This window comes from Cryptomeria japonica, chromosome 6 (genome assembly GCF_030272615.1).
Source record: "Cryptomeria japonica chromosome 6, Sugi_1.0, whole genome shotgun sequence".
In the NCBI taxonomy this organism is placed as follows: Eukaryota; Viridiplantae; Streptophyta; class Pinopsida; order Cupressales; family Cupressaceae; genus Cryptomeria; species Cryptomeria japonica.
In genome coordinates this window covers 487,051,257-487,066,471 of record NC_081410.1, presented here as the reverse complement: position 1 = coordinate 487,066,471, position 15,215 = coordinate 487,051,257, and the positions used below count along the sequence as shown (strand labels likewise).

General features: G+C 38.3%; 1 protein-coding gene across 1 annotated transcript; it reads right to left on the bottom strand.

The window, feature by feature from the left end:
* Window positions 1-7,582: 7,582 nt before the first annotated feature.
* On the bottom strand, window positions 7,583-13,333 carry LOC131052867 (protein NRT1/ PTR FAMILY 4.5). The gene is made up of 7 exons (XM_057987511.2): window positions 13,060-13,333; window positions 12,832-12,940; window positions 12,541-12,758; window positions 11,878-12,318; window positions 11,667-11,782; window positions 8,187-10,374; window positions 7,583-8,080 (listed from the first exon to the last, which is right to left on the bottom strand). The coding sequence occupies exons 1-6, from the start codon at window positions 13,060-13,062 to the stop codon at window positions 9,546-9,548; spliced, it is 1,716 nt and encodes a 571-aa protein (XP_057843494.2). The 5' UTR covers window positions 13,063-13,333; the 3' UTR covers window positions 7,583-8,080; window positions 8,187-9,545.
* Between the last annotated feature and the right edge of the window lie 1,882 nt (window positions 13,334-15,215).

Here is a 15,215-nt window from a genome sequence, read left to right as displayed (position 1 = left end):
TGCTTGTTAATCGCAGAGACCAAATAACCAAATAGTTGATTTAGACGACTTAAAAAATTGGCCTTTAATCACAACAATTATTTAAGTCATTCATTTGTTTCAATGATCCAAACACGATGACCCGATTTTGCACAACGACACACACAAATAAAGACCCACAAATACATTCAAAATGTGTATTTTAAAAAATGCATAAATAAAAAATCATGGGTTTTAACATATGCATCAATAAAAACCAGAGCCGACCATGAGAATGCATACCTTTCACATATCCAATGTAACTGATGCAGAGTCCCGGTATAGGTATAGGATAGGTTTCCCTAATCCAAGAACACACCAAGGACCCCAGCAATCACATAAAACTCCCAGGGGTTAAGAAATATTAGTTTGACAAGTCCCACATCCCTTTCTTCCAAACAAAAGATTACCGGTACAAGGTCTCTTTCATTGATCGGTACAAGGACCCTATGGTCAACAATGGTTTGGTCCCTTCTTCAATGCAACAATGGCTATATAAGTTTTTATTTGAAGTCCCCTAGGTCAGGGAGACCTCCTTCAATTATTGAATTCAGGTTCTCTCTATCGGTTTGGGTAACTACTACAACAAGACCTACAAAACCTAGTAGCCCTGCCAAACTAGTTTTCCACACTTAACTCTTTATTTATCCAAAATAACAGACAACAATTCCCGGATTTGGATACCCTTTTGGGAGTTACAAAATATATCCTAATGGTTCTTACCGATAGGGAACACAAGAATCCAAACCCTACTTTGGTTAGGAGACGAGTATAGCCCAATTAGGCCTATTTTACAAAGGAGTGTGTAGACACAGACCTTAACTTACCAAAAAAAATCAAGGAATACTCTTAATCCATTTCAAATACACCAATTCCTAAGTCTTAGGCCATGATCAGACCTTTAACCCTTGATACAAGACCTGTTTGCTTACACTTGCACGGTGGCCACATGGAGTTCCCCACCTTAATGCATCAAACCCTCACCTCCAACTGGTCTTAACTTGCAAAAGGCCTTTAAAATCCTAAAATACATTGGCCGTACTTTCATCCTCTCCAAAGCCGTGAACCATCAACAAAGGATTAGCAAGGTAAGGCCATTTCTTTGCAAAACCCTAGACAAAACTATCAAATCTAGAACACTTCCATAAATTTGTCGATTTCTTCCTTGTCTTGGTAAATTAGGACCTCAGACTTGATGCATCTAAAATTTTATTGGCCACTCTAACACATCCCACTAGTTTCCTAATTCCAAAACGATCGTACAGTACAATACACTGTGTAGATTAATGGAATTGCAGGAAATTCTCATAAATATATTACTTCAATGATGCCAAAAGTTTACAAAGTCATTATATTCTCCCAATGATGATTGGGGATGACATTTTATACCTTCCTCAATGGTTATCAACCACCTTTTGAACCGAGGTGACCGTTGGAAGGAATTTTCTATTTGCAACCAAAAGTTGTCATTAAAAGTTGTCAAGTTTGAGCAACTTTTGACATATGTTAAATCCGCCTACCTAGAGGTGCTTCAACATGTCCTAAAACTTCCTAAGACATCTCCAACACATAAACACCTAGAAAAATACTCAAACATATACCCCTAGGCCCATATGCCCATGGTGGCTTATCAATTTGCCAAATCGATGTCATTGGGTAACAAGGTGGGGTTTATTACAAACAAATCAAACATCAAACAAACAAGACTACCCTATTACATAGATTGAAAGGTCACATTCTCATGTGTGTACTTCAGCCTTTATTTCTTTTATTATCTTATTCATGAGATTCTCTTGCACCATACTCCCGGGGTGAATGAATCTCAAGTCCACTTGAGATGAGGTCATGTAATGTAGTGTCGTGCTTCTTGATCTGATCTTCATTCAACCAAATGGCTTTAGAGTCTAGTTTTCCTTTCTATTTTACCAATTATTGTTTGTAATCATTGTTCCTAGTCTTCTTTACAATCTTGGTGTCCAACACTTTCTCAAGCGTAGGTGGCTCGTGTTTGGGAAGATCTATATATGTTTCTTCTTCTAGGACCTGTTGTGAGTTACTTGCATTAGAGTCCCCTTTAAAAGGAGTTAGATCACAAACATTAAAAATAGGAGATATGCCAAGGTCTTATGGTAATTGAATTTCATAAGCATTGGTGCCAAACTTCTTCAAGATTTGACATGGTCCTACTTTCCTTTGCATGAGCTTAGTGTGTTTGCCCTTGGGTAACCTTTCCTTCTTCAAATTTACCCAAACCAAATCTCCAACTTGAAACTGTACCTCTCTCCTTTTCTGATCTACATGTTTTTTGTATTTTTCTTATTACTTTTGAAGTTGTATTTTGACCTTCTCATGAACTTCCTTTATGTCTTCAACAAACCTCTCACCATCTGCGCTTATGGGATCCATATGGGGTAGTTTTCTCAACTCCAATACACCTCTTGGATGCAACCCATACATACTCTGAAATGGTGACTTCCTTTTGCTTTTGTTTACAGTGTCATTGTAGGCAAACTCAGCCTGAGGTAAGATTGAATCCCACTTTTCACCATGCTACCTTGTAAGACATCTCAACAAATTCCCTAATGACCGGTTTACTACTTCTGTCTACCCATCCGTTTGTGGATGATAGGCTGATGAAGGACAAATTGGTGCCAAGTTTCCTCCATAGAGTTCTCAAAAAATAGCCAACAAATTTGACATCCCTGTTAGACACTATGTTCAATGGAAGTCCATGAATCCTTGCTACTTCTCTAAAAAAACAAATCTGCTATATAAGATGCATCACTAGTGGACTTACATGGCAAGAAATGTGCCATTTTACTAAACCTATCACACTGTCAAACCCCTTTTGGGTCCTAGGTAAACCCATTACAAAGTCCATTGACACACTTTCCCAAGGTCTTGAGGGAATGGGTAAGGGTTGATAGAGACTAGCATTGGTACTTCTTCCTTTTGCCTTTTGGCAAATGGTGCATGTATCTACAAACTTTTTTACATCAACCTGCAATTTGGGCCAAAAATAGTGTCTTGTCCAAACCAAAATGACCTTCCATAGCTCCACTATGCTTTTCCTTGATGATATTAGTCCTCATTGAGCACTTTGGTATGCACAATTGCCCACCTTTGAAAAGAATTCCATCTTGGATTAGAAAATCAGAAAACTCCACATGATACCCTTCACCAAATTTGGTACATGCCTTGTAAATCTCCTTAAAGTCCTCATCTGCAGCATACATATCTTTCATTGCATCAATCCCAATGCTTTCTAATTGGATTTTAGATATGGTTAGAACTTCCTACTCAGTGCATCAACCACTTTGTTGGCTACTCCTTTCTTGTGTTTTATGGAAAAGTTATAGGCTTGTATGGATTCTACCCACTTCATATGCCTATTGCTTATCTTTTCTTGGCTATTAATGAAACTCAAGGTTTGGTTGTTAGTATAGACCACATATTCCTTTAGTAGTAGATAGTGTCTCCATTTTTTCAATGCCTGAACTAGTGCATACATTTCTAGGTCATAAGAAGAATATTTTATCTTTGCCTCATTGAGTTTTTCACTAAAGAATGCTATAGGTCTGCCTTGTTGGCTTATGACTGCTCCTATGGCCACATGACTAGCATCACATTCAATCTGAAACACTTTGTTAAAATCAGGTAAAGCAAGTACTAGTTGTTGAGCTACCTTTTTCTTGAGAGTTTCAAATACCTCATCTGCCTCCTTTGTCCAAGAAAACCTACACTTTTGACCACCTTTTATGGTTTCCAACATTGGAGAACATATCTGACTGAAACCTCTTATGAACTTTCTATAAAATGTGGCTAATCCATGGAAACTTCTAACTTCACCAATAGTCTTAGGAGTAGGCCAAGAAAGAATTGCATTTACCTTATCCTGATCCATCTTCAAGTGACCTTTGGAGATCACAAATCCTAGGTAGATGAGCTCTTCCTGCATGAACAAACACTTCTCCATATTGATCATCAATTCCTCTTCACTCAACCTTTTCAAAACCATGTCTAGATGCCTCAAGTGTTCTTCCTTTGTCCTGCTAAATACTAGGATGTCATCCAAATACACTATTACAAGCTTCCCTATGAATTCTTTCAAAACTTCATTCATGAGTCTCATGAATGTACTTGGGGCATTAGACAAACCAAATGGAATAACCTTCCATTCATACAACCCTTCATTTGTTTTGAAGGTTGTTTTCCACTCATCACCAAGCCTAATTATAATTTGGTGGTATCCACTCTTTAAATCAATTTTAGAAAAATATTTTGCACCCCCCAAAAAATCAAGCAAATCCTCTATCCTAGGCATTGGAAATCTATACCTTATGGTGATCTTGTTGAGAGCTCTTGAGTCAGTACAAGCCTCCATGTTCCATCCGTTTTGGGTACCAAAACTGTAGGTACTCCACATGGGGTAAGGCTCTTTCCAATCAAGTTAGAATCTAGCAACTCCTGAATCTGCCTTGCCATCTCCTCATTTTGATGTGGCGTGAGTTTGTATGCAGCCTTGTTAGGAAATGTAGCCCCTAGGATTAGGTCAATGCAGTGACTGATCTCTCTCATTGGTGGAAAACTCCTTGGTATCTGCCAATGATCTCCTTCACTTCCGGACTGAGATCCTTGTCCTTTCCTTCTGCTCTGTCATCTGCAGTAGGCTTCCCCTTTGAGGTTGGTATTGGAAGCAATGCAAAGAATATTCCTTCTTCCATCTTTATCTCCTTGAGGAATGGTTTTCCCTCCATCATCATCACTTTGGACTCAGTTTCTTTTTGCTCTTCATTGTTTTCAACCAGGGGCAGTAGCTCAATGACCTTGCCATTCTTTGTGATGGAATAGGTATTCATAAAGCCATCATGGTGTGCTTTGAGGTCATATTGCCATGGTCTTCCAAACAAGAGGTGACAAGCATCCATGTTAACAACATCAAACAAAATCTTATCTTTATGCTCCTGTCTGGAATTCTACCCATGTCTGCTCTTCTATGTTGCCCTTTTGTGAGCCAAGACACCTTATAGGGGTATGGATGGGGTATCCTCCTCAATTTCAACTTCTCTACCATTTCTATTGACACAAAATTCTCAGTAGACTCTGAGTCAACTAGAACTTTACATACCTTTCCTCTTGATTGGCAAGTGGTGCGGAAGATAGTCTTCCTCTGAGGTGGCTCCATAGGTGTTGGTATCTTGAACAAGGTTCTTCTCAACATTAGTGCCTCTCTGGTCTCTGGATAACCATATGAATTAGGTTTACTATTGCCTTGGTAATCTGATTCTTGGGTTAGATTGGCTCTCCTTTCTCCGTGGGAACTAGACCCCATCTTCTCTGGGAATTTGCTAGCAATGTGTCCCTCTTGGTTGCAGTTAAAATATTTTATTGGTCCTGCTCCTCTTCCTAATGATCTTCCTCTGAAATTTGGCCTTCTACCTTTGAAGTTGCCTTTGTTGTTGCTGTCATTCCTTGAGGAGTCTTGATTGATCTCTCCTTGAAATTCAAAATTTGATCCTCTTCCTCTGAAGTTGCTCCTTCCTCTTGGTTGCTTACCCCTTCCTCTACTACTCTGCTCTTGTCTTCTTTTGAGATTCTCCTCTACCTTTAATGCTAATTGATAGCATCTATGAACGGTGTCAGGGCACAAGAGGTTCAACTCTTCTTGTATGTTCCACCTTAGGCCATTTAGATACCTTGCCACTCTTTCACTTTCATCTTCAGCTTTCTTAGACTTTATACTCAATTTCTGGAATTCTTCAGTATAGGCACACACATCCATCTCTTTCTATCTGAGATTCTACCTTCTCTTGTGTAATTGGACTTCATAGTCCTCAGGTACATATACTCCCTTGATCTCTGTAATCATCTTCTTCCAGGAGGTGATCATTCCTCTTCCCTCTTTCACTCTTCCTCCTTGCATAAAATTCTACCATGTCAGGGCTTCTCCCTGCATTTTTGACTTGGCAATCTTCATCTTTTGGTTGTCAGCAATGTCTTCACATTCAAAGAAGTTGTTTAAGGACTCTATCCAATCCATCACTCCATCGGCAGCCATCTTCCCACTGAAAATAGGAAGGTTTGATTTCTGGTCCATAGTTCTCCTCTCCACAGACTTCAAGGCATTGACCAGGTACCTATGCTCTGTAGGAACTTCCTCTTCTTCTCCCACTTTCTCTGAGCCATCAGGTCCTCTCTCCAGCCAACCTTCCAAGTTCTTAATCAACCTTCTAAGCCAATCGTTTTCTTCTCTATTCTCTTGCACCATCCTGGCAAGTTCCACATTTGTCACCTTTGGAGGCATTCTTCTAGCCTCACCCTTTGATTCTTCTGCTGACATGTACTATTCTTCTTCCCAAAAGGATTCCTCCTATACTCTGATACCAATTTGATGCAGAGTCCCGATATAGGTACAGGATAGGTTAACCTAGTCCAAGAACACACCAAGGGCCCTAGCAATCACACAACACTCCCAGGGGTTAAGGAATATCAGTTTGACAAGTCCCACATCCCTTTCTTCCAAACAAAAGACTACCGGTACAAGGTCTCTTTAATTGACAAGTACAAAGACCCTATGGTCAACAATGGTTTGGTCCCTTCTTCAATGCAACAATGGCTATTTAAGGTTTGATTTGAACTCCCCTAGGTCAAGGATACCTCCTTCAATCATTGAATTCAGGTTCCCTCTACCGATTTGGGTAACTACTGCAACAAGACCTACAAAACCTAATAGCCCTGCCAGACCGGTTTTCCACACTTAAATCTTTATTTCTCCAAAAGACCAGACAACACATCCCAGATTTGGATACCCTTTTGGGAGTTACAAAACATATCCTAAGGGTTCTTATCGATAGGGAACACAAGAATCCAAACCCTACTCTGGTTAGGAGACTGGTATAGCCCAATTAGGCCTATTTTACAAAGGAGTGTGTAGACACTGACCTTAACTTACCAAAACAACTCAAGGAATACTCTTAAGCCATTTCAAATACACAAATTCCTAAGTCTTAGGCCATGATCAAACCTTTAACCCCTAATGTGAGACTTGTTTGCTTACACTTGCACGATGGCCACATGGAGTTGCCCACCTTAATGCATCAAACCCCCGCCTCCAACTGGTCCTAACCTGCAAAAGGCCTTTAAAATCCTAAAATACATTGGCCATACTTGCATCCTCTCCAAAGTCGTGAACCACCAATGAAGGATCAGCAAGGTAAGGCCATTTCTTTGCAAAACCCTAGACAAAATTGTCAAATCTAGAACACTTCCAGAAATTTGCCAATTTCTTCCTTGTCTTGGCGAATTAGGACATCAGACTTGATGCATCTGAAAGGTGATTGGCCACTCTAACACATCCCACTAGTTTCCTAATTCCAAAATGATCATATAGTATGGTACACAGTGTAGAATAACAGAATTGCAGGAAATTCTCAGAAATATATTACTTCAATGATGCCAAAAGTTTACAAAGTCATTCTCTTCTCCCAATGATGATTGGGGATGACATTTTATACCTTCCTCAATGGTTATCAACCACCTTTTGAACCAAGGTGAGCGCTGGAAGGAAGTTACTATTTGCCACCAAAAGTTGTCATTAAAAGTTGTCAACAAAGTTGTCAAGTTTGAACAACTTTTGACATGTGTTAAATCCACCTACCTAGAGGTGCTTCAACATGTCCTAAACCTTCCTAATACATCTCCAACACATAAACACCTAGAAAAATACTCAACCAAATACCCCTAGGCCCATATGCCCATGGTGGCTTATCAATTTGCCAAATCCATGTCATTGGGTAACAAGGTGGGGTTTATTACAAACAAATCAAACATCAAACAAACAAGACTACCCTATTACATAGATTGAAAGGTCACATTCTCATGTGTGTCCTTTAGCCTTTATTGCTCTTGTTATCTTAGTCATAAGGTGCTCATGCACCAGTAACCCTAGCCCGCGCTGTTGTCGCCGCTCCTATAATCGACGTTTTTAACTTCCTCTTCAAACCCTCCCCTCGCTGCTCATGTCGCTCCTATAACGCGCGTCTAGTCTTTGATTTCCAACCCTCTGCAAGAAAAAGCCAAAGGAAAAACGTATGAACAGAAGTTGCAAAGGAAAATCGTATGAACACATAAGGAAAAGAAAAATTCTGTGAACAATTCTCTTAGCATACCTGGTAGCTTCAACAACATCCAAGCCCTCACCCATGTTGCTGCTACTGATCATGATCATATAACGTGTGTTTAACCTTCCCAGATATCTGCTTTGCTCCTGTTTTTCTCTTCCTTGCCTTGCAAATTAATGGCTTTGCTTGTTATTGACCATAAATATATGACTACTCTTTCTTGCCTTCCAAGTTAATGGCTTGGCATGTTATTGACCACAACATATGAAGGGATATATTAAATGCGTTGTTGTTGACCTGACCTAAATCTCTAAGTTATTGTCCCCAATTACCTACGTGTTATAGTGCGATATCAGCCGTGGGAGACAGTTGTCTCTCACTACTTTCCCGTCTGTCCAACAAAGCACTCTGCGGTCTCCTGGCGGTTTGACCGATTGCGTGTTATGAGCCCCTCCAAAGCTGACGACATGGCGTGCTCTGTGGCCGTCCTTTCCAGCAGGTCCACGTCATCATAGCCCCAGCCCACCCGACGTCTCACTATGTCCACATCATCACAACCCATGCAGGAGTATACCTGCAATTGAACATGGGTATGCATGTATGTTATGCATGACGCTAACATTTTGGAGCCACAAGAGCTGCGTCCATTTAAGATAATTAAAACTATTTAATTGAGTCAATCGTAATCCTTCTATTAGCCATCATTTGCATTTTGACTAAAACAAGGAGATGGATATGCGTAACTACAAAATTATGCACATATACCAAGTATCTTATCTAAGATAATATAAAACTATTATATGTTGACTAAAACAAGGAGATGGATAATCATATAGAGCAAACTACAGGGATTTAAAAAGCAACATAGAAAATGAACAAAGCTGGCGAACAATATACGAAAAATTTGAAAATATACACAGCTACTCGCTAAAATATCTCAGTCCAAAATAGCAAACAACTTGCACACTAAAATACTCTCCCTGTTTATGGAAGTCATACAACTTTTCATTCCTTCCGGAGAAAGAAGCCCAACCTATTTTTGGATCTTCTCTCATGTTGACTTCCTTCTCATTAATAAGGCACAACCCCTACCATTCCAAATGATAACATTTGGGTACAATACGTAAGGACACCAATATTTTACAATTTCCTTCCCAAAACTTCGAGACAAATGTGGATGTAAAACAAAAAACTGTTACCCTTTCATACACCATTGCTTATGCATTAGTATAATCTGATACACCATCGTTATGTATTGGTACATCTTAGAGATTAGATAATCATTTTCGAAATTAATTAGACTAATTAGATTCAGTCTTATATATTGGTACAATCTAATCTGATACATCATCGTTTATATATTGATACATCTTAGAGATTAGATAACCATTTTCGAAACTACTTAGACTAATTAGACTCAGTCTTGTATCTGTACCAGAGTGACCAAAGAAGATAATGGATGAAATTAAGAGCACTAAGCACACAGAGAAGCCAATAGAATCGATCCAGGTGATTTCTGTTGAGATTATTCCCTGAAAGCCACCCCACATCATCTCCAAGATGTTTGGATATGCGATTCACTAGGGAGACGAGCACAGAGCTAAGGAAATAGCCCATGGAGATAGAAGCCCATGAAAGAGCTGTGGCCAATGATCTCATTCTAGAAGGAGCTTGCGTGTAGAAGAATTCCATCAGTCCTACCAATGCAAACATATCAGCGATTCCCAGAACTAAGTATTGCAGACCGACCCACCAGAATGCTATTGGCAAAGGTGCAGAAGAATCAATCAAATTGTGATCTTTTGCGATAGATTTTCTTTTAATTTCGACCAGTGCAGCCACTCCCATTGACAGAATAGACAGCACGAGCCCTACACCGACTCTCTGCAAGTGGGTTATTCCCGTTTCTTTTCCCGTTATCTGACGGGCAAATGGAACAAAGAAGAGATCATAGAGTGGGATGAGGATCATCATGCTTATTACTGGAATTGCCGGTAAAGAAGCAGCGGGTACTAGAAATCCCTTAATGCTTCTGTCCATGGTGGTCGCCTGTCTTACAGAGAAGGTCTGCAGCTGGGCAATGCAACAGTTCATCATAATAGTAGAGGCAAATATGGGCAGGACTCTCACTATTATCTTCACTTCTTCCACCTGTGTAACTGCGCACAGTCGCCAAGGACTTTCTTGTCCTGTTGCGCCGGAATTCGGGTCCCGCATTGATGCCTTGTCTAGAAATCTGCCCACACAAATGCCCAAAGTCCATGGTCAGTAATCACTGACCCAGTTACCAATAACTTTGCCCTATCCTGTTTATAACAATTCAATGGGTTCTAATGGGGAGTGAGTGGATAACAATTTGTTTACACTATATTCAAGCATTGTTTTTAGTGTTATAATTATAAGGAAGATAAAGGAATAATTGTAAGAGAGTGAGTGGATAATAAAAATTTCAATAGTAATTTATATATCAGATTTTCATTACGTCAATAAGAAAATGCTGTAATAGAGTAAATAGATATAAAACATACGTCAAAGATTTACATATCAAATATTCGAATGATACTCAATTATAAATTACTATTAGAGAGGCATATCAAACATTCAATATATCAATAATGATTTGAAGAGGCACAATTATAACGAAAGAAAGTAAGAGACTGTGACTAAACTCCTTAACACAAATTTGGCAGTCATTTTTGGCATTTCAGAATTAACAGATTGTGACTGTCAACCGATAAGATATCAGCATAGACTTGTGGTCCGATACTAGATAACAAAACAAACTCAAAAATAAGGAGGTGTGATTATAAGGAAAACAAGGACTGATTGTAATAATGTGAGTGGATAACAAAAGTTCTAATAGTAATTTAAGCATCAATAAGAAAGAGTTACAATAACATAAATAGATGACAAAAAATATGACAATGAATAACATATGAAGTATTTAAATGATACTCAATTATGAATTGGTGAAGAAAATATTATATTCATTATATGCAATTATGATATTGAGAAGCATAATTATAAAAATTTCTCACCTTTTTCGCATACCCATCGCAAACCAAGGTGCGATTGCTAGTAACATGACAATGAATAACATATGAAGTATTCAAATGATACCCAATTATGAATTGCAGAGGAATACTAAACATTCATTATACTCAATTATGATATGGAGAAGCACATTTATAATAAAAGAAATAGAGGATAACAAAAACTGGGTAATGCTTCACCGACTTTCAACTAACAATGAAATACCAACATAGACTAGTAATCTAATATCAAGATAACATAACAAACTCAATAACTGTTTATCATAAAACTACACAATTGAATCCTAATAATAATATCATAATAGATCATTGTAATACTAGACTCTCAACCGACAATGAAATACCAACATAGACTTGTAATCTAATATCAGATAACAAAACAAAATCAATAACTAATCGTCATAAAAACTAACAAACTAATACATCTACCCAAAAAACAATATCGATCCTATGGTTAACACAGGTCTAAACCCACCTGAACTGTGGGGTCCGGCGAAGTAAATAGCTGCTATCCTTGTCGGTGGCATAATTCATGTCCTCTGCGCGCACTTGCGTAGCAATCCCCCTCTTGCTTAGAGCCGCCACAATTACCTGACCATCATTCTTTTACTGTTAATCAACTAGGTAGTTTAGGCACCCAATTCTTTCTTTAAAGAAAAAGAAACAGAGCCTCATGTGTACAGTACCTGAGAGATTCGGGTCAGAGGGCTGCCCTGCGGTATTTTGTTTCTGTACTTGCATGTGCCTAAAACAAATAAGACAAACACAAGTACAATGCTTATGGTCGAAAGCCCAAATCCCCATTGCCATCCCTTGTTGTCCTGTACCCACACCACTAATGTAACTGCTAACAGAGAGCCCGCACACATGCTGAACAAATACCAGTTAAAGAAATTCGATCTCTGCTTTCTCTCCTTTGCATCATATTCATCAAATTGCTCAGCTCCATGAACAGGAAGCGAACCTTTCAGGCCTCCCACGCCTAGAGCCACAAGATACAGCCCAATATATAACATAGCAGCTTCTGCCCCTTCAACCTGCTTGCAAACATTTGACAGATTCCCACGGTCACATGCAGGAGGCTGAAGAGAAGGGTAATGGGCTTGTATTGTCAATATCACCAGTCCCTGTATCATAATCCATAAGCATCATCAGTGTTGGAGCTTTGAATCAATCTTGCACAGCATCAATCACGCCTTCTTTTTTCAGATGCAATAGGTGGCTTTGCTTACAGATGCGATAGTGATAGGTGTTTTTGATTGCATATTGTATAGGATTGAACAAATAAATCTAACAATGAGCCCCAAAAAACGAATAATAAGTAAAGAAAATCCTGAAGCTAAACTTACCATGAGCTCCACGACAGTAAACGTTATTACAGTGAAGTAAGTGGTCATAAAAGTATCAGCTATAAATCCTCCCAAGAGTGCCAAGAGGAACGCCGTTCCCATGAAATTTGTCACCGTGTTGGCCGATTCGGCGAGCGAAAAATGCATGAACGAATAAAAGTAGTTTACTAAATTAGTAGCGTTGGCCAAAAATGCCAGGTTCTCGAAGATCTCTGACACTGCAATGCATGCTCACAATCAAAATCTAAATCAACAGAAGAATAAATTCGGTATTCTGAACACAAAACATACCCAATACGAATCCGGCAGCAAGGATTCCACCGTGCTTTGATTTTTCCACCGGCCGTTTCTTCCAGTTAACATATCCTTCAAGTTTGTACAATTCGCCTTGCTCAATTTCCTGCCCAATCCATTAAATCACAGAACATAAATAAAACTTCTAGTACAATCAAACACCACATTTTGGGTCTCCCAGCAAAATCTCTAATCTAAGTGAACTGATTATGTAATAATCCTCACCATTTTTACTGCAAAACCAGGCTCTTTCCTCCTTGATTCATTCAAAAGGCCCAAACAGAGAGTTCCTTGAATTGAATCGAAGGGGAAATTGTATATAAATAAGAAGTGAGACCTAAACAAGAGTAGGAGAGTTATCTAGGCCGCCAAACATTCCACATAAGCGAAAAACAGGAAGCGACGTGCAAACAGGCTCTATTTTAGGCTTGATGCCTGCAGAGCTGCACTTGACCTCGTTATAAAATGTTTAATACCCACGACTGTTTACAAGCTTTTTTCTCTGCTGATGGGATTGGGTGTTTCGTCGGTTGTAATAAAGTCAATTAATATGAAGGGCCCCGCTGAAGATATTAAAAAAAAGCGTCTAAAAGTTGTGCTCTCTCTTCAAGAATGCTGGGAAATTGTGTCTGAAAGAGGATAGGATACTCTTGCACGAAAGCAGTCCAGATTGTACGCTTCGAACCTTTGAACGGCAAATTGTAAAAATTCAACTTGACATAGCGCCTACTGTGGATGTAGATTTACCAGCTACCTTGCTTCTTCTTTACACCACCTATATTCAGTCCAGTCTAGAAAAAGTGTGCTAAAACTCGTGTTTTCCCTTTCCTGATTCTACCGTATTCTTGTTATGCATATTAACCTGCTTCACACCTGCATCATACCCACACTTTCCTCAAGCGTGTGTATTTTTAATCAATTTTATGGCCACAAGTCAACTATACATTTTAAAGGCATTTCTTTTAAGATTGTTTGAGGTAAATAAATGCTATTTTATTGGATTTTCTTATATTCTTATATCAAATTATGAAAAATATTGTACATCAATTTATGACAAAACAGGTGGGAAGGAATCACATTCTTTAAAAGTCTAATGAAAGAAATTTTTATATATAATATGGAAAAGTGATCAATAATTTAAGGTAAATGGATGAATATTTTCTTATATTAAATTACTTTTTGAATATTATATTATTATTTTAAGGTAGAAAGGTATCGCATAAAAGTTTATGTAAGAAATTATATATATATTTGAAAAAGTGATCTAAGTAGTAAAAGTTATTCCAATAAAAAGAGGAGTATTTCTATCATAGCACCTACTCCAACTATCTAGAAGGTTCTAGAAGGTCCTAACCATTTGAAATGAGCTCCCAAACCATGATGGTACCATCATTCTCTTTCCCCTTATTTATTTTGTATCAATTAGAAACATTACGTTGCCACCATCCATTATAAACAAATTGAAAATCTTCTGAAAAATAATTATGTGAGCTATTCAATTCATCTTTATATATCCACATAAGTATGTGAACATGAAGAATTTTAGAGCTTTGTCATTGTTAGTCCATTGAAAAGTACCTTTACCATGAGGTTGTGATGTGATAGCCTAGCCATGGGTTTTGTGAAGACCAATGACATCTTAATGGTAAGGAAAGCCATGGGAATTATGAAGAAAATGATGATAGTGATGTCTAGAATGATCACTATTGTTATGACTGTTTATGTGCTCTTATGGAGGGGAAGGTATTAGTGTAGGTATTGTCTTTATCTAACTAGTTAGGATATCACCATTACTAGCATAGACCTATTCACACATAAGCTTAAGTTTACTTAGAAATTTTGGTCTTTTGTCTCACCTCATGTGGTGTCGACACGTGTACTCCCTTTTGGAGACACTTATTGCATCTTGGCTTGCCATTTGCATGAGCACATGTCACTTTTCTTACGAGTGTCAGACCTATGTAGGGTTAGTCAATAGTCGCCGCCTACCTTCTTACTCCACTCACTTACCTTTGTATGCAAGCTTAGTTTGTACATTTTAGTTAACTCTTGCTAATATCAATTATCATTTTCATGTCATAATGATTTGTGGTTCGATCCTTGCTAGTTGATCTTGACATATTCCAACATGATATTAGAGCCATGCTAACAAAACCTTTACCAAACCTACACCTAGCCCAATAAATAGTTCCGCATAGATCCTTTTTTTTCAATTTTAATGTACTGATTTAATTGTTTATATCAGTAATTTTTCAATATATAGGTGCATGAAAATTGAAGTTTAATGTGTTATGATTGTTGAGTGTAATGTTGAATCCAATTTACAAAATGGCGATTGAAGCCATGAAATCCTTTCTACCGTATGTATATCTGTTGATAAG